The sequence below is a fragment of the Xiphias gladius genome, chromosome 15 (genome assembly GCF_016859285.1).
Source record: "Xiphias gladius isolate SHS-SW01 ecotype Sanya breed wild chromosome 15, ASM1685928v1, whole genome shotgun sequence".
Lineage (NCBI taxonomy): Eukaryota > Metazoa > Chordata > Actinopteri > Istiophoriformes > Xiphiidae > Xiphias > Xiphias gladius.
Window position 1 is genome coordinate 7,586,450 of NC_053414.1, and position 20,548 is coordinate 7,606,997.

Here is a 20,548-nt window from a genome sequence, read left to right on the forward strand (position 1 = left end):
GCCAAAAAAATCCATCACAAAATCTGATCAAATTGCTTAATCACCTGAAAACTGATTTAAATTTAAAAAAAAAAATGTTTTACCTTGATCTGTGGTAAAAATAAATAAATAAATAAATAAATATATTAATAATAGTTATTATAATTTGGGGAATTTAAGAAGCAATGCAATATTAAATAGAGCCATACAGTATTAGTACTTAGGTTTAAGGCTGCACCAAAGATCCCAATGAATGTGCATACTGAATTTATAATGATTTACCAATAGGTTTCCACAAATCATGAAAGTAACTGACAAGAAGCTAAACAGAGAGTAGAAGCTTATTAATAATAATAATAATAAGAGTAATAATAACAGCATCAAATTCCATTCCACAGTAAAATGAAGTGTTCCTCTGATATAATGACCTACCGTGGTTAATCCCAGCCTTTTATTTTATCAATTACCCACAGGTTTCCACTGAAGTCCTGTTAGTTACTAAATTAGTTTTTGGGTTAAACTGATGTTGAAAAAGGCATCTCTCGCCTCCTTTAGATTTAACACAGTAACTTTGAATTCTAACTTTCTAACTAATACACACATCTTATTTAATTCTAAATGCAGCTGTATGAGAACCTCAGAATAACAAAGCGTACACGCATGTGTTTGTTGATATAAGTGCCAAGCTGTGACAGAACATATAGTGGATCACTAAGTGCCATAAGGAGGAGTCGGTGTAATACTGGGAAATAGAGAGATAAGGGGGAAGAGACCAGCGTGTCCATCTATCTCTCACGTTCACTCGCCTTTCTGCCACACCTCCACTGTTTCCTTTCTATTTGGATCCCATGTTAATATGCCTGGAATCGCTGCTTAAAGAAAACGTGAAGGTTGTTAATGAGCGTCGTCTGGCTCGACCACAGGGTTACTGTCAGCTTGTGAATCCACGGAGCTGTGGGCCGTGCTGTTCCACGGGACGGCGTCGGACCGGGGCTCCAGAGACGGGTTCACAGAGACGGGATCGGTGGAGTTGGTTGTCGGGTCCAGCGGGGTCTGCGCGGAGGTCGGAGGGTGGCCGAACGTGACTTCGGCAGGCAGGTGGGAAGAAGGACTGGGAGGAGCGTTAGATGGGGGGAGAGCGGGTGTGTCAGATGGCGCTGGTGAGGAGGAGTTGGACGTTGGGTACGAGGACAAGTTGGAGGGAGTGCGTGAGGGTGAATCAGAGAGTGTGTGTGGGAGAGGGTCAGACGGAGAGTCCGTGGGTGAGTTGGTCAGAGTCGGCCTGGGTGTGTGTGCAGGGGTCGGCTCCTTTGGATCTGAGCAGACTGGCTCCCCCTCGGCCACATACCACACCTCATTGTGCCTGTTCAACAGCTTCAAGGGACTGCGCACACGCACGCACGCACGCACACGCACACGCACACACACACGCACACGCACACGCACACGCACACGCACACACACACACACACACACACACACACACACACACACAAAGAAAGCATGAGAAAGATGAACACAACAGTTAGTGATGTGTGAAGTGATATCGACTCTGCGATGTGTTTAAGACTTCAGGCCTTTTATGTCAATTAGGCAACGCCTAAAAGAGTTTGGCATCCAACTGTAGGAAAACAATACAGCAATATAAAAGTAATAACTTTTAGCCAGAATTTTTCCTAATATTCTTCGCACAAAACTTGGAGGACAACAAAGAACTAGAATGTGAAATAGTCACGACTGATCCCACAGGAAACAAAGAAGAACTTTAGAAATGATAAGGTAGTAGTGACACCTGTCGTAGCCAACTCCGTAGTGGTAACTGTGGTTGTAGGAGGCTCGAACTCTCTCCAGTTCTTTAGTCAGCAGGTGGGCGTGGAGCCTGGAGGTGACCGACAGCATCCAGCCTCCGTAACTCCTCACATACACGTCCATCTCTGGCATCTCAGTGAAGTACAGCTGCGACAGAGACACGGGCACAACATCCGCGGACAACAAGCCACGTCGGGTTAAAAGGAGCGGAATTAACTATCAAAGCCATACAGGCTTGTAGAAAAGTCCATTGTCTCAGTGACCACAGAGAAACGTTGGGATTTTTAAAATACACTTCAGTAGGATATCGTGGCCGTTACTGCAGGAAGTTTTGAAACATTTAAGTAAACTTAAAGGAAAGTAGTGGAAGATCAGATTACTGTGCAGTATTTGAAAACTTAAATGACACTAATTAAACCATGTAAACCTAAAATGCGTTGAACTGAGGAGTGGGTGCTTAATGCTATTTGTGAGAACTGTATAAAGAGAATAAGTTTTGTAAATAATTGACAGATGTAAAAATAAACTCTTGAGATGGAAAAGTAAATCCCCAGCTCCCGGGAAACATTGACCAAAGTGGTATGAATTTATTACAAAAGTAGATATTTTTCTTATTTCTCAATTTATTTCAGCATTTTATTTACTTATTTATTAATTGATGCATTTCACAATTCATTGCCAGCAACCAAAGTACATGAGCATGAGCGTAAAGAGATATACAAAACTAAAATTTCCAGAGGGGAAAACGGTTTCCTTTAACTTTGTAAAAGTATATGTTGACTTAAAATAATTAGTCATTGAGCTGAAGTATTAATGTATGACACGTAACGCGCTATTAGTGCAATTATTAGAAATAGTCTATTGGGCAAATGTTTTATTTACGAGGCAGCGATATCTATTTCTATTCTGCTGAGTGAGGAGCAGCGCACTGCTGCCGGCTGCACTAAATACTGTGCATCCATCAATGCTCTCCATCGATCGAAAAGCTAAAACCACTGATCAATTTACACGCAGATGGCAGGAGGGCAAAAGCCTGTGACTTCATGACCGGCAAGGGCAGCTACCTCACCTCCCCCCATCTGCCCCGTCCCCTCGTCACCTGCCAGGCTGAGCTCACCTTGTCATTGGTGGGTGCGGGCGGCTTGTCCTGATAGGCGGCCGGCAGCGGGAAGTTCAGCGTGTAGATGGCCGGCTCCCACATCTTGGTCTCCTCCGGGATCTTGACCAGGACAGGGGCGGTCATCTCCATCTGGATCCCTGTCGACACACACGCGCACAGACAGAATAAGGCACAGGAAACAAGCACACTCCGCCGAGGCTGATTTGACTCTCCGGCGCTGTCCTCACCTCCTTCGTTGGCTCCGGTGATGTACTGGAAAAGTCTCCTGAAGGCCATGGCCGCACCCACTCCCATGAAGTAGGCCTCGGCGTCTGTCGACACCCAGCGAGTGGGGCTGTAGTGTCGCACCTGAACACACGCGCACACAAAATGGGGAAAGAGAGAACAAAAATTTTGTGAGAAGTAACGTCTTGATGGGCAGGTAATAATGTGTATGCTGCTGGTTGACATGTAGGGTTTCTCTCACCTCATATTCGTCTGTTTTGCAGACTAGCTCATACTCCAGACATTCCTTTGACTCTGTGCAGAAGCTGGTGTTGGTACTCGGTCTATAACAGAGTGGTAATAGAATTAACTCTTATCATTAAGCAACAGAACATGGCCAAAGTCTGTGGACACCCATGTTGCAACTTGAAGTCTGGGGATGTGTTTCACTTGGCCCGTCAGTTCAAATTAAGAGCGATCTTGATGCTACAGCATGCAGTGATAATTTGGTCAAAAAACCAAGTACTGGACATACAGAAAATTTTTGACCTGATGACGGGTTCGGATCAGGATATCAACAGTCAGAAGATCAAGTTATTGCAATTTATTCCCAAAGGGAAAATGAATGCCATTACCCAATTTCATAGGACTCCATTGCCTAGTTGTCCAGAAATGTCAACCTCACGGTAGAGGTAAAGTCAATAGACGGCCTAAGGATACATCCCCTGGGAGCCACGAATGTCTGTACGAAATCTGGTGCCGATGCATCGAATAGAGGTTGAAATAAATCACAAAAGCTCGACCTGCTGGTGGCAACCAAAAGAAAAGCTACAGGATCATCAGAGTTGTTAAAATTCATCCTCTAATTAACTTGAATATATGTTTTTTCATATTTTACTTAAAATTCTAACTGTCAGGGGATCACCAATGTCATTGGGGTCCAGCCTCTTGGGACCATGAATGTCTGCACAAATTTCAAAGAAATCCACTCAGTAGTCGTTGAGATATTTCAGTCTGGACCAAAGTGGTGAAGTGACTGACCGACATTGCCAGTGCCAAAAATCATGAAATCAAGAAGAGCCAATTGGACTTCAACGTGCTTTTTAAAGATGTGCGCTGATACGGCTTCTCCGACACTTGGAGGCTGCTCCGGAGTCCGCCAGCAGCAACAACAGCAACCTTTTGTTTTCAACCTTGAGCTTGGAACAAGCAGAGGGCCCCTGTTCTGAAGGCCGGAGGCTCCTCCCAGTGGTCAGAGGGCACAACAGCTCCTTCAAATGCAGAGGGGCATGACAATGCATTGCCTTGTTTGTTGAAAGTAACATCTGGTAACCGTATTAGAGCCCGGCCTCGCTAATGCTCTTGCGGCTGAATGGGTGAAAACTTTTGCACCCAGGTTCCAAGATGGTGTTAAAAGCCTCCCTCGAAGAGTGGAGGCTTTTACAGCAGCAGATTAATGCCAACTGTTTTCAACAATCCCAGGAGCAGTCATGAGCTGAACCACCAATCCTACGATTAATGGCCAAGCCTCTCTGTTTACATGTTTAGGTGTTAGGGAACCTCCCAGTGTGGCAAGGGGAGAAAAACGTAAGTCGCTTTGGCCCAAATTGATGTGTAACGGCGTGATTTACTTTTGGGTGTCCACATACCTTTGGCCATTTGCCCATCGATCTCAAACAATCAGCTTACCCAACACTCCCTTCAGCTGCAACCACTAGGGCCAAAATCGCCAAGACTGAGATGAAAGCCCTGAGGAAGAACACACACACACATATATATAATCACACACCTTTATTTAAACTGCACTTACTGTACAATTGTCCAGTAGTACCAAGAAATAAAAAATATTTTAAAAATCCCCAAAAAATCCTATTTAATGAGAAATTAGACAATTAATTACCTTATGCTCAAGATACAAGACTGAACAGGAGGAAGAAGTTGCTATAAAGTTAACGGGCTCTAATGGAGGAAAAATGCCAGTATTTATTTTATATTAAAAAGGTCTATACTGTGAGCATATGCTTTGGGAATAATATTTTCAATTGTATTGCCCCTCTGTAGGAACCAATAAGAGACCTACTGGAGGCTATTGTAGAAAAAAAAAAGGATAAAAAAAAACAAACAAACAAAGAAAAACCTTCAAATCTAGAAAAATCTGGAGTGGAGGAATTTGGATTTCGTGTATGTGGCTGTCGGCGCAGCGGTGTGCCGCAATCCGGTGTTTTTGCACTGCAGCCATGAAATGGGACACGTCTTCCTGCTCTCAGTGCGCCGCAAAGAGGAGAGAGAGAGAGAGAGAGAGAGATCTGCTGCATCATCCGGCTCTATGTCTTCTCAAAATCAAAGGCGTTTCGAGGTCACGGAAGAAAAGGCGTCCACTAACTCGTTACACCCCCCCACCATCATAACCGTCTCCACGGTTTGACTTAACCCAATACCTGGTTAAAGGCTGAGACCGAAGATGGGAAAATTGAGGTTTTACTGAGAATGGACAAGATGCTTCAAAAAGACAATCACCACCCCCGGTTCAAATCCATCTGCGATATTTATGGGAGTTTTTTTTGTGCACAGGAATTAAAGCAGCCTGTAAAACACGGAGTAAAAAAAATAAATATATAAAAATAAAAAAGAGTCAGATTTGCATGCAGGCTTAACCGATCAAACGACGCAAAAAAAAAAAAACTTTACCTGTCCGTGACGCCGCAGAAAAGTCGCTAAAAACGAAGCATCAGCTACGTTCAAACATCTCTGGAAAAAAACGTAACAAATTCCCACGATCTACCCGGGTGCCGTTTATTTAAAGTATAACATATAGGCGCTGATACTCACATTGTCCCGGCCCCGTGTGTGTCCTTTCCACCTGCCAAAGGGGGGTGGAGCGCACGGTGGAGTGTGATGGAGACTGCAGTCCGCTGCGCTCTGACGGCTGCCGGTGGACTCGATGCGGACTGCAGTGAGGACCGGCGTCCGCCTGCAGCTCTTAGGGAGGGAGGGAGGGGAGGGGAGGGGAGGGGAGGGAGGAGGGAGGGGCTGAGTTGGCACCAGCCTGCCAGAGACTGGACCGGCGCTGGACAGATGGATAATGTGCCAGTTATTACTGGGAGTTCACCTCCAGCGCTGCAGCGGTGAGACCAGGAAGTCTGGTCCAGCCTCGGCCGTCAGCGATCCACCGTAACGGACGAACACGAGGGGATAAAGATGAGGAAGTCCCAGGTTGAATGCTCTCCTGATGTGGGCAGTTTATGATCTACATGATTTTTTTTTTTTGCATAGATAAGATAATAAAGCAAAGCTGGGCTGTAGTTTGAGTTGTAATTGCAGACTAATAGTGTAGTGGACCACACCTGTGTTTGACTTCTCCTACCTCTTGACTAAATATTATAGATATTTCACATTTTTTCTGCTGATCATGGTCGAATAGATTCTTATCAGTTTTTTCTGAAAAAAAGGAAAAGTGTGTATTTTTCCGTGGCTTTTTCAGACCGTATTTACCATTTTAAGTAGCCATTGGTTTCCGCCTGTGCAAATGAATCAGTGGACGCGGGAACAGAGATGCAACCAAAAATTCTTTTCATTATCTATTAATCAACCAGTTACTTCTCTCCATAAATGCCTTGACTGTAGGGTCTGTAAAATATCAGCAAATAGGAAGAACGCCCATCACAACAGTCCAATGTGACATCTTCAAAATCCAAAACCCGAAAATGTTCAAGCTAGAACTCCTGAATTTTTTGCCATTTTTACTTGAAAAATTACTGAAACAATTAACCAATCATCAAAATTGTTGCAGAATAATTTCATGTTGATTGACCTGTCGATCAATTCACCCTCGAGTCCATTTTGTGTGCTGGGCCACTTCCTTGTCGGGCACACTGACTTCCTGGAGACGCTGAACACTCCAGCACACAATCCCCTCTACACTGATGGGCGGTATCAATTCCCTCATCTAACCCTCCGCATGAGAGCGAATGGATGGATTTTCCAAAATGTGGAACTAATCCTTGGAACAGACGTAAAAAAAGAAAGAAAGAAAGAAAGGAGACAAAACATTTGCTTAAAGACAAATATACATACGAGCTTCATTTGAGACCTTTCCAGAACACCAGCTTTATTGTGACAGTTCACACAGACAGCTCTCTGTAACAGGCACAAAACCTTCCACACTTACTGGTTTACCGTCTGTTAACTCTTGTCCTCCCAGGGACCCGGCGACCCGGGGCCTGGAGACACGCCAGCAGACCGTAAACACTGTGCAGCTCTCTCCTCCCCGTGTCGGAGTGTCTGTGGTTAAATCTCAGTAGTCTTTCATTGATTCCTCACATGAACTCTTCCCCTCTGTTTATTAAAGGAGTCAAAAAAATCTAATTGAAACTGAACCTGTGTCATTACTGTCCGAAACACTGTCTATAAAGCTTCTATGCAATTCTTATGAAAATGTTATGTACCTCCTTTTGTATCAACAGTCGTCTTCTGTAAATTATTTACAAATGGCAATCTACCCTACCCGGCTGCACGTGTTTCTGGATCTTGTCATAAACCAAAGTCATCAATAATTAATAAAACAAGCTTTCACATCAAGAGCAAAAAGGTAAAACCGTAAGCAGATGAATTTCAAAAAATGATCCGTTAGGTTGCGTCTTCTCCCAGATTGGCACAGCGTGGCCAAAAAGGAAAACAAAAACAACCCCCCCCCCCCCCCAAACAGAAAACAAAGCCGTCGTTGAATACAAGTAGGGCCACTGCTCTGGTTATTTGAGAGACTGATCCAAAACCCTGCTTATTCACTGAGAGGTCTACATGCCACCATATGGGCTGAATTCACAGAGATGTGAACTGACCTAATCCACCAAAGCACTAAATTACAGCAGCGGTCCATGTGACGGACTGGGAGGAACTCTTAACGTCTCCAACATAAACAATAATACTGAAATATAACATTTCAATATGCAGTAATCAATATATTGAAATATACAACCTCTCACACCCATACATATATTTCAATATATAAGTAAAAAGTAACATATTCTGTATTGTGTTGGTGGTGAAATTGTAGATTTAGTGATGGGACATTACTGCGCACTGAATAGTGGGACAGAGGAACAATATGTGACGATTGTTGCCTAAATTTTTCACATATACTGGTTAGCCTTTTACCTGAGTACGGGCTACTGTCTCCAAAGGAAGGGGAAAAGAAAAACAGCTGTCTTGAAATCTTGCCGTCGCCTCACATTCACACACGTGTACTCACATCACGCACGAAAGGGTACAGCTAAGAGGCTCGCAGAAGTTCCGTTTTAAATAGCCGATATAAACACAGTCTTTCTCTAAAATGATAATTATCTTTGGAGAGTAGGCAGAGGGAGAGAGGGAGAGAGAGAGAGAGAGAGGGGGATGAAAACCGTAAAGAACATCAGAGCTCCTTTCCATATCTCCACCACATCCATTTAACAGGAGCCCGTCTCCTCCTGAAGCCTTTCAGAGTCTAGGTGGACTGTTTTGAAGAATTGGAGAGGGTCCAACAAAGTTACTTTTTTTTTTTTTTTTCCTTTTTTTCTCTTTTTGCATAGCCAGACAGTGGTCGCGCCTCCTCTCCGGAAGCGCGACCTTTTGAAACTCTTGCAACCACAAGAGTCTGAAAATGATAGCCGTCAATGTGGGTGGGGAGCCTTGGTCCATGTGCACCCCTTTATACCCGCTGGCCTGGGGGTGTTTAGCGGGTCCCTCCCGAAGATGCAGCTTCCTGCTCACAAGGTGGACTCTTTCTGGCGCTCACGTCCGTTGGACGTCTTCTTCACTTTGGAAATACCCTCCAGGGCACCCGACTCAGTCACTCTGGACGCAGGGAGAAACGGAGAGGAGCGACGACAATTATTTAAAGAGAAATGACGTTATTTCATTTTTATCAATCGGTCAGTGTGGCATAATCTTTCCAGCCATAGTGGTATCTCTGATATCCATCACAGATAAACGTCCATAAAACCACTTAGAAATCACTAAGTGATTAGAAAAAAAAAAAAACTCCTTAAAACTTAATATCTAGCCTAATTATGAAGTGTGGGGAACCGCAAAAAATTAGAGGGGTAAAAAAAAACAAACAAAAAAAAAAAAAAAAAAATTATTAAACTATCACCTTGAATGGTAAAGCGCAAAATGCTACGAAATGCAATGGAAACAGGCTTAGCAAATAAATCATGACGTACATTAAGCATGCGACTTATTAGTCATTCAATCTTCCGCTGGGCAGACGAAAAACAGAAACGGACGAAAACATCAGATCTTTGTGGAGCGATGAGGAGACATTCCTCAAATGAATATACGAAAAAAATTAAATGTTGTATTTCCATCGTGTGTTCCACTTTTTTTTTTTGATTGAGGTTTGACTGGCGCTCTTTTGAACACGTCATCTTGTTGTGTCCACCTGTTCTGTAACAGTTTGGTGATACCCGACGGGGAAAATAGCGCCATCAGCTGTTTTTCCTCGATGCACCAACTTCTAATATTCACATCACAGTAGTGATTTGCACACTTTTTTTGGCTGATTTTGAGGAAGAGGGAAGTAAAATTTGCTCTACATTTGGACAGAAACCTGTTTATTGCGCGTGTTCAGATGTTTTCCTCAGTCATGCAAGTAATTCAGATACCCTTCCATGTAAAGAAATAGAGGCCAAAATAAAACAGAGCTAAAGGGAAAATATCTCTAAACAAACATAACTGAGTGACAAAGTCAAGGACTCATAATTGGTGATAACAATAAATGACATGCTTTGTTAACAATGTGTTTACACGGAAAGTGTCTCAGCAGCTTTTTCAGTCGTCCGTCTCACACGCGTCGGAACAGATACACTTCTATCTTATTCCATCCAGTTGTCTACGCAGGCTGTGTAATGGCTCATGCCAGTAGAATATTTTTACGCGTCAAGTCTACTTTCCTCCATTTCACATGCGTAACTACAGTCGTTGTGTGTCGGGCTCTGGGCTCTGCCAAAGCACAAGTGACCAACACTCACTAGGGTGGCCCTGAACGCATCCTGTTTTAACTCTGCTGCTTCTCTGGTAACGTGGTAACGTAATGTCTGTAAAAATAAAGGGAGTAAAAAACGGAGCAGAAACAGTGTAGAGTTCAAATGGTTAAATGGAAGGTGTGGGCTCATACGGATGGGTATGCTTACACTTCATCCATCTCAACGTCCTCCTCGTCCTGGGGAAGCTGGAGGTACGGGTTATTGGACGCTGGTCGGAACTTGTAGCCCGTCAACACAAAAAAGATCAGAGTAGACACCTCCACCAGAAACTGAAGTAAAATAAAAAGGTGTGCGGGTGTTTAATGACAGACGGTAGAAAGATTATTAAGATGTGTGCACCAATTAGAAAAGATGATTACTGCTCATTTGGCTTGTAGCTCCCAACGTCCTCGCGCTACCTGCACATATTTTGTCAGAATCAACAAGCTTCTTCCCAACCAGTATGCAAATGAGCTTCATATTAGCAGCATAAGACTCATTTATAAAGCTGATGGGATATACAAAAGGCTGCATGATTTAATGAGTGTAGCCTGCAACATTTTCTCCTTCCCGTAAAGCTAATATTCTCTGGGGGGGGTTGCTGTTCTTGACCACTTGCTAAGCAATTAAGGGCTTTAAATATGTAATGTATTTGCAAACATCAAAGTGGCATACATACAAGCAAACCTTTCAGCCAATTATTACCAGTCATTGCTGAGTCAGACTAAGGTACAGGAAGTCATGACCTTTGCAAACAAGTGCTCTTTAAAGTAATAAAGTCAGATTGTTATTGTACATCGGTGTCCTTGTCTTACCTCATAGCACCACTGCCACTGGAAAGGCATAGTGACCTTGAGCAGAATGGCTATGATCCTTGTAAAGTAGATGTAACACACAATCTGAAGAGGAGAAAAATTACAGAAATCACACAAAAATTGAGAGTTGGACGCTTAAACCCATGTGGTTTTTAATCTAAACTGAATCTTCCAATTAGCGTCTGGCTCAAAGTTGGTCAAAGTTGCTTTGTGAACCGAGTATGGTGATATATGTTATCGAAAAGGTCAAACAATGTGGGTGGTTGTTTGCAAAGCTTTTGTTCCGGCTCTGCGGCAGTGACTCTGCTGAATGAGTGACTGCAAGTGGCCTTGCCAAACACTGTGACTGAGCATAAATTAATGAAGGAATAATGCTTGATAATAGGTAATAAAAACATTTCTAATGAAAAAAAAAACAATATTCAAGTAAACTTCTGAAACATCAACAAAAACTTCCGTATTAAATGTTTGCAGTCTGAGGTGATTAAGCTGTCAAGGTGTTGGGGTGGTTGGCAATTTCAATTTCAATCTAGTAATGGTCAGATCTTGCTGATGGATGTGCGGCGGGTCGATGACAAAATTAAAATACCGCTGAGTTAAAGTCCCTCTTACCATCACATAATAATGCCGGAACAGCTTGAGTTTCTCCAAATTCATGGCAGCTGAAAGAGACACGAACCAAATGTAATAAATAAGTCACCAACTCTACATAAAACCTTATGGATTTATGGCTGTAACTGATAAGAATTCTCACCTTTGCCATCAGTGCTAGAAGCCTCCTGCAGATGACGGATAGACCTATAAAGACAGTTTTTTGTTGTTTGAGAACGACAAATACATGTGCACTAGAGCTAAGACGAATAATCTATTGATTAGTCGATCGTCAGAAAATAAATCAAACTCCTGTCAATCTGTCAAGATTTTTCTGCTTGACTATGGATTATGTCACTGCAAACTGAATGTCTTTGGGTATTGACCGTTTTCATGGCAGTGCTTTGAAAAAGGTCTACTGGACTGTCGCCTGGATTAAAAAAAAAAAAAAAAAACGCATCTGAAGACGTCACCTGGGGGTTTTGGAAACTGCGAGAGGCACTTTTCACTCCTTTCTGACATTCTTTATGACTAATTGAATAATCATGAAAATATTCACCAGATTAATAAAAAAATGGAAATAATTGTTAGTTGCAACCCTACTGTGCACACACAAAATATTAGTTACCATCATGCATTAACTTGCATGAATGGTCCATGTAACACCTATTATCCCCTCTTATGTGGGTTGGCTGAGAAGAGGAAAACCTTGTCCTTAAACTAGCTGCAACCGAGCAACATCCTTTCTTCTCTGCTGTTGAGTCGGGTCAATTCGTGACTGGAAGCTAACGTGTCTCGCCCCATTCCGCGTCGTATTGATTGGGAAGCGAATTTTGGTCTGCGCGCACCACAAGCCACGGCTCGACTTGCCTCTTACTGGATGGTGGTGCTGCTCATCCAGCCCATCATCACACCTGCAACTCTGGCATTACTGTTGGCCTCCTGGCAACCAACACCTTCTTACTGCGTTTGCCACGTTTTACTATGTTTTGCCATACAGATCCCCTTATCTCAACCAGCCTTGGTGGAAACAGCCAGCCGCTGATACACACTAGAAGGATGCACACATACACACACACATATACACACACACACACACACACACACTGACCAGACAACAGGGAAAAGGATGGCTCCGCAGCAGATGAGGTCAACCAGGAAGAGGATCTCCTTCCACAGATAGTATTCACTGGAGCCTTCCTCTGTGGACTCGATGATGATGTAGGCAACATTGGCCAGGACCTAGAGGGTGACAGGTGAGTCGGTCACCAAAACAAATTCGCCGAGTGTGAACAATCGCAATCACACACAACCACTGTTTCTCAAGCACACACACCTGCAGGGGGATGACAATCATGAAGATCTTCTTTTCCTTGTCAGACAGGATGTATTTCACAAAAGCCCAGCCGGTGCCAATCAGTGCCAGTGTGATGAACAGGAGAGCCCCTTTGAGCCTGGAAAGCACATCAACACAAACTCACACAAAAATCTAAACACAAAATGGACTAAACTCCATATCCCGGAGAAACTGTACTTACAGGTGAGTGATGTAATACATGACGGCCCAGCCTTCGATAGGATGCCCCTCAGTGTTGATGAAGTGGTAGTTGATCTGAGAGACACAACGAGAGAGGTTTCATACACAGACAAAGAATCCAGGCACTGGGCGCACAGTAAGCAGTCCAGACAGAATAAACAGACCTCAAAATAAAAGCCAAATACAAATATGAGATATAAGAGTAGAGACGACAGTTTGCTCTGTGGTGATGCTGCACTTACACTATGGAAAACCAATGACGTGGACTTGGTGAAGGCCAGTGCTGCCATCAACCAGTGGATCTTAAACACACTGTACCTGCAAACAAGCGCACAGGGGAAGATGTTTAAATATTCTATTTAACAATGCATCTGCATCACTAGGGTGATCGATGTAATCATTCGCCCTGCCCAAGTTTCCATATGGCCCTTGGTTTTTTTTTTCCCACCAAGTTTGGTCCAAGTGCGTTGTACATTAACAAAACAAAACCGTAGCGCTCGCAGCACACACAGGGTGGAGAGTTTTTGGCACCCTACAGTTATGTCTGAGAGCATTTTCAGATTTTCTCATTTTGGCGACTGAAAAAACTAAAATGGAAAACATCAACCAAAAAACAACAAGAGTCACTAGTGTTTTCTTATATTTACTGTACAGTTCGAATGAGGAGCATCAGTTGGTTGGTAGGTCGGTCCACCGCTTTGGTCCATACTGGAATATCTCAGCAGCTACTGGCTGGAAATCCCTTAACCTTTCATCTAGCACCTTCATCAAGTCAAAATTTTAATTTTGTCTGCAAAAATAACGACATTCCCATCAACCTCAGCTGTACTTAAATATTAACATGCTAGTACCGCAGTTAAAAAGACGTTATGGTCAACACGTACTTATCATTATCACTTTATCCTTGCTTTAGGTGTGTGGACATTTGTTGATTTAAACCGTCTTCCTTTCTTAACTAGCTCTTTGTCAGCCTAGTAGTCTACATATATTTCAATTCATGTGTTCTCTAAATACAAAAGGCAGTGAACTTTAACATGCTTGTACGGAACATTACTCTACATATGTGTAATTTAACATGTGGTTATTTTATCTCCCCACTGCCACTCTAAATAAGAGTTTTACGAGTGAACAGTAAAATCTTGGTCACTTAAACCACACAAGCTTTTTTTCTAATTCTGAATAGTTTTAACTGATTGTTTTTTTCTCATTTTACCCTAAACTGCCCTCGCCATTTCCTTGTGTCACCTTGTAACCATTTTTCCATTTAAATTTTTTAACCACATCAAAAAATACAGTCAGTTCTTCTTAGTCTAATTTGGTCCTAAGCAGGTGGGCTACATTTCCATCAGTTTCCTCCCTCTCATACTGGCTACATGCTTGCAGGCTGAGTCTTCTGTCCTTTTCAATGCACCTTTCCAACTGGGGGCGGTATGTGGTTTGCGAACTAGAAAACGATACTAAAGTGCAGGCGTAACACAGCAAAGACACTGAGGTGACATTCGCCAAATGAAGCACACTGTAGCATCGGTGCAGCACTAGCAAGCCCACACACGCACACACGTAAAACAAGCGCTAAAGCTGTGCTGCAGTCAAACATAGACTGCGCAGCCAATGAGAGGGCAGTGAAAAGATTTGTGGAGCAGCTCCCTCAGATTTTTATATTCCCTGATCGGCTAGTCAGATAGTAGTTTGGCTGGGGCAGAGCTCTGGTCTGGCGGGCCACAACACGAACCCCCCCTAGATCCAGGCCCGTAATACACTAAACGAAGATGGTGAACATGGCAAACATTGTACCTGCTGAACAACAACATGTTAGTATTGTCATTGGGAGCTCGTTAGTATGCTGCTGTTCGCATTTAGCTCAAAGCAACACTGTGCCTAACTACAGCCTCACAGAGGGGCTAGCGTGGCCGTAGACCCGTAGTCTTGTTACAGTGTCGATGCTGTCGCAACTTGACAGGATATGCAAAAACATGACCCTGCAACACAGTCCTACCACACACTCTGCAAAGTGATTTAGCATCTTTAAATGAGGAAGCTGTAAGATTCTGTTACACAGCACTGTCAGCATCCATGTCATCGTGCCTGTGTGTGTGTGTGTGTGTGTACCTGTGTTTCATGAGTGTGTACACCCAGACCATGGCGGCGGTGAAGAAGACTCCAGCCATGCAAATGTAAAGGCGAGACAGAGGAATTTCTGCTGCAGACAGGTACCCGCCTGGATTCTCCTCAATCACTTCCACCTGAAGGCGGTACATTCAAGTTAACACAATCACACACCTGAGCATAAACATAGTGACACATACACACTCAACTTACAGTGAATGAGTAGGGCAGTTTGTTTCCAGTCATCTTGTTGTGACAGTAGTGGAACTTGAGGCTGTACAGACCCTGCGCCACCAAGCCCACCACCATGTGGAACTGTGGAGGGGGGACAGAGAATTTCACGCACCTCTAAACCAAATCACATATTGCTTCACATCACACATAATGATTAAGAAATGTGTACTTACACTAAAGTTGTAGTAGTCGTTAACTTTGTCCAAAGCTAAAGTGAATTGCTTGTTCTTCCCCAGCTAAAAGCAAACACAGATTGAAAATTGAATTCATGAAAAGATCACTCAGACACCAACAGACAAAGAAACACAGCTTACATTGAAAGTATTTTCGTCCACTTTTTTAGCTTCGACTGGAGCTTTTGGTTCTTTCTGATCCTCTTTCTTCTGATCCACAGACTCCTCGTCCATTTTGTCCTGATTCAATTTATCGCCTGGCTTGACTGCACTTTTGTCTTGTTTATTCTCATCTGGTTTAACGTCAGGAGCCTCCCTGGTTTTCCTCTGACCTACAGGACACAAAATGTTCAAAGTACAGTCTGATTCTGTCAATCACTCTGGTGCTTAAATATGGCTGTAAAAGGAAGTAAAACGCTGAATAATTTTGCAGGAGGTGTAAGGTGTAATCAACACAGACCTTTAGGAGCTTCAGCCTTTGGCTTTGCTGTCAAGAGGTTGTCTTGCTCACCCATGGATTTCACAGTGACACTACACAAACACACCACACATATTATAGTGTCAATCAGTCAGTCAATCCTCACATTAGGCTGTCAAGGCACAGTAATACACACTTCTCAACACTAGCGCTGAATCAAACACACCTGAGGTTGTTGTTATTGATAAGGAAAAGAATGAGAGGCTCGCCGTTGGTCGTTTCTGTCAGAGTTAGCGGGCATGTCGATGTCTCCTCTGCCTGTAGAAAAAAAACAAAAAACAAAAAATAAAATCACTGCCAAATAATCACCTTTAAACAACCCCGTGCACATCTCATCGCTAAACCTAACCTGTAACATGATTAATCTGATGTATCAATATCTTATGACACATGACAAAAGTTTCCCTTGAAGGCATAATAGCTTGAGTAATTAAAAAAAAAAAAAAGCGATTGGATTTACTCACTGTGTAGGACAAGACTCCATTCACACGTGACCTGGAGAGGCTGAAACCGACCTAAACAGAGTGTTATAAATGTGGTCAGTTAATGGGTGTAAAGCATATGATTTCCAGTATATATAGTATATTTCGCTCACCATGGCTCATTCACAACTGAGTGTCATTCAACACTCCATATATCAAAAATCTGGCTCCACCGAAGAGCTCCCAATGTTTCAAACCATCTACTACTGTAGTGTTTTAACTGTACAATTAGCAGTCAAAACAATACCAGGTGAAACCACTCATCCCACAAGCTAGAATAAACAAACAAATGAGTTTACAAGTTTAGTTCGCATGACATTTCACCCCACTAATCCACGATCCACTCATCCATTAATCGACTAATCACTGGATCTCTACATCTCTGCATACTCTACAATTTCATGCACATTTTCAAATCTATTAAACAGCAGATTCACTGTCTAAAGCAAAACTGCATAGATAATAAGTTCCTGTGGTGTTATGTAAAGAACAAAGTTGAACAAAGTTGTTGTTTGTCTCTGTTTTCCTTGTTGTCAACAAATCCCACTAAAGAACCAAAACCCACAATACCAAAGTATTAGTTAGTCCATCTCTCAATACTTTCCGACCTCACTACCCTGCCCTGTAGCAAGATCAGTAATTTCCTAACACACAGCTTTTGTCACTGGAATTGAACTAGTGCATATTTACATTGGCTGGCTGGTGTATGTGGGATTGACTAAAACTAAACTACTCTGCCCATGTTCATTGTAATTAAGTAACATGTCACCGAGTGCAATGGTGCTACTTATCACCATAGGTGATATCTATAGGTAGTGGGTTCCATAGCTTTTTGCTTTGATGCCGGGAAACCTCAAAAAACCAGCAGCGGATGATCGCAGTGTTCTTGAAGGCAAATAGTTAACAAGGGAGTTAGCGACCTTAAAATCAGTTCAAATCATTTCTCCTCGTTCTGGTTAAAAGCTGAGCTGCAGAGTTTTGAATGAGCTGAAGCCTCAGTGGGTTTTTTTTTTCAGTGGGCCAGTAAAAAGTGCATTACAGTAATCGAGTCCTCTTGAATTAAAGGCATGAAAGAGTTTTTCAGAATCTTTTTCCGATTTATATATGGTCGCATTTTAACTAGGTTTCTAAGCTGGAATAATCAAGTTTTCAGCACATTGTATATGTGGGACTTGAATCTTAGATCTTAATCTAAAATAAAACCGGGACTGGTAACCTCAGATTTAATCCAGGGAGTTAATTTCCCCAGATTATTGAAAAGCATATCTCTTTTTAGGGCCGACTAGTAGGATTTCAGTTTTGTCCTCTATTTAACTTTTAAGAAATTATTGCTCATCCATTTATTTATCATCAAAAGACAGGTAGGAACGGAGTTTATAGCTGCAGCATCATTTGGTTCAGCAGAGATGATGTCACCAAGTGGCAGCATGTACACTGAGAAGAATAATGGACCAAGGCAGCTGGCGTTGTGCAACCCCAAAGCACATGTCATGTATCTCAGACACACGATCTCCAAGTCTGACATAAAACTTTCTCCCTTTGATGCACAGTACGTAGCAGGATCAACTCATGTCCTTGATCTTTTCACGGGATCAGTTGACAGCAAGAAAATTAGAGAATACCACCAGCCTTATTCTTTACCACTCATATTTACTCTACATGTAATGTTTAGTTTTTGTTGACACTGTCATCGAGGTGTTAAGTCATGTATATGTTTTAAGCATTGAAGTCATAGTTATTGTGCCCCCCCACCCCCAAAACAAAACACTTCTTACCGGCTGGGCGCTGTAGTTAACCAGCTGTTCATTTGGGAGGCGCAGAAAAGTCAGGTTGACATCCAGAGTCCCATTAGCATAGAAACCAAAGTTGTTGAGGTCGACGGAAGACCGAGTTTCATTCTGTGAGGACAGAAGAACGAACAAAAAATGGGAAAGCTGAGCAGCTGTGGAAAACTCTTCACTCATTACACAGTTACAATTTCAGTTCACGGATACACCCCCCCCCTCCGGTCATCCTCCTAACTTGCACGATTTATTGCTTTACTTCTAACCAACTTTTACACTGTCAACAACAACAACAACACGACATTTGCGGTTAGATCGCCCTCCGTCACTAATGCTAATTAAAGCACACTGGCCGGCTAATAAAACGACTGCGAGCACCCTAACATTCTACGTTAGCTCCCGGGCTAACATCATTGTAGCTTGACAGATACCCGCCTTACCGTCAGGGTGAGCTTGTGTATCCTTGCTTTGCACCCAGCGAGCAGCAGTAGGAGTAAATAACCAGCCACAACACAGCCTCTCTGTGCCACAGCCATCACCGGGCAGTAACCACCCTGCTAACGGTGACTAACTGCTAACGTTAGCGAGCGACAATCCTGCCAATGGCTGAAGAGCGAGCTAGACGTCGGTCTCAGCAGTGTACGAGGTGAGTTAATTTTTTAATTCAGTGTATCGGCTCTTATGTCACGTCGTCTGTTATCAAATCATAACCAATAACGTTATGTTTTCCAAGTCGTTTGCGCTTTCATCGCGTAAGATAACGCCTAGCGTACAGAAGGCAAGAACTCGCTTCCTGGTCCTGACTCAAGAACGAATCATCGAGCAAGGTGCGGACAACAGCGTCACCTGCGGCGGGCTTACGTCCGTTACACCGCCACAGACGGGATGCATCGGGCGGCACCGTCCGTCAGAAGCTATGAAAGTAGAATAAGTGGGTTGTAAACATAAATTGTAAAAGTCGGAGGTGAGTTAGGAAATCTCTTCACATGCACAGTCCATAGTCTTGTGCTACTTTTATGTCAAACAATCGAGGTTTTTTTTTTTTTTTTTTACTTGTAAGATCCTGACTACACCTTGTGCTAGTTGCCCTAGATTTGGCCACGTGGTTCTCGAGCTTCCGGTTGAAAGTGTTCACGTGACTTGCCCTCCACGTCGTATAAAATCTGCCATCAGACATCAAACATATTTGACACGTGGAACTTAAGTGTTTATTCATTTATTTTTCGTGAAATGAAGGTAATGACAAAATGGTTAATAAATCATTAACTATTGCTTTATTGATCAGTTGTAATCCATTAATAAGAGCAACCTTTTTTGCTGCCAGTGGAAAATCCTCCTCCAGCAAAACACTAACCGCGGTCGGATTAACTTCCTACGGGTTGATGAATGATTAACAGTTTAATTAAATTTTTAAGCATCAATGCCCCCCTCCCCCCCAAAAAAAAAAAAAAAATCACTGGTACCAGCCACTCTGATGTGAATATTTGCTAGTCTCCCAGTTTGCTAGAATAGTAAATTCAGCATCTTTGGGTTTTTGACTGTTTTTCAGACAAAGTAAGTCAGTACTTTCCCTTTGTTCTCTGTTTCCTTCTCTTAAATTGAGTTGAGGGGACGTCCGCTGCATAAATCTGTGGCTTCTCGACGTCTCCTGTCACATTCGTTTTTATTTCTGTTATGTGGTTTCACGCCTTTGCACTGTATGTGTGTGCAAACAAGAAAACTAAACAGAAGTTTTTTTTTCAGAATTCAGCAGAGGGTGGAGGCTTTGACTCAGATCAGCCTTAGAGGAAGCGACAATCGAATTGGTGGTTAAAAAAAAACTTCCTAACATTATCTAGAACCTCATGATCCACTGCACCTGCACGTTTTCTTTAACTTCTCCGCAGCATTTTTGTGGTTCATATAGTCATGTTTTATAATGTGTAAGCATTCTTGTGGTAACTTTGACCAGACAGTAACTACAAACTGTTTTCTCAAATCTTAGTAAATGTTTGTGTGAATAGTAGATTACTTTTTTTTAAAAAAGACATTTGGACATGTCACAGTAGGGAAAGCACAGGTGCGAACGAGAATCAATGATTTACATTTATTACATTTTTTATGGCACTTCAATGTATTCAAACTTTGTAATTGTCTCTCTATACACAGGACTGAACTCTTACGGATTATAACTTCAAACATAAGTGCTCTATGTAAACTCTGTGAACGGAAAGGGTGCGATGAATATAGAAATGT

The 20,548-nt window shown here is 42.6% G+C and overlaps 2 protein-coding genes across 2 annotated transcripts; both read right to left on the minus strand.

The window, feature by feature from the left end:
- Positions 1-163: 163 nt before the first annotated feature.
- On the minus strand, positions 164-6,047 carry soul5l (heme-binding protein soul5, like). Its single transcript, XM_040146532.1, has 7 exons — positions 5,942-6,047; positions 4,802-4,861; positions 3,375-3,456; positions 3,136-3,256; positions 2,906-3,045; positions 1,772-1,935; positions 164-1,363 (listed from the first exon to the last, which is right to left on the minus strand). Coding segments are annotated over exons 1-7 (1,059 nt in total). The 5' UTR covers positions 5,944-6,047; the 3' UTR covers positions 164-873.
- A 1,152-nt stretch (positions 6,048-7,199) lies between these two features.
- Positions 7,200-19,441, minus strand: LOC120799833 (protein GPR108). Its single transcript, XM_040145246.1, has 18 exons — positions 18,754-19,441; positions 18,305-18,427; positions 16,512-16,562; positions 16,214-16,305; positions 16,030-16,100; positions 15,711-15,901; positions 15,570-15,632; positions 15,376-15,477; positions 15,166-15,299; positions 13,299-13,374; positions 13,058-13,131; positions 12,856-12,973; positions 12,631-12,761; positions 11,683-11,726; positions 11,541-11,590; positions 10,929-11,012; positions 10,282-10,403; positions 7,200-8,944 (listed from the first exon to the last, which is right to left on the minus strand). The coding sequence occupies exons 1-18, from the start codon at positions 18,847-18,849 to the stop codon at positions 8,857-8,859; spliced, it is 1,710 nt and encodes a 569-aa protein (XP_040001180.1). The 5' UTR covers positions 18,850-19,441; the 3' UTR covers positions 7,200-8,856.
- Between the last annotated feature and the right edge of the window lie 1,107 nt (positions 19,442-20,548).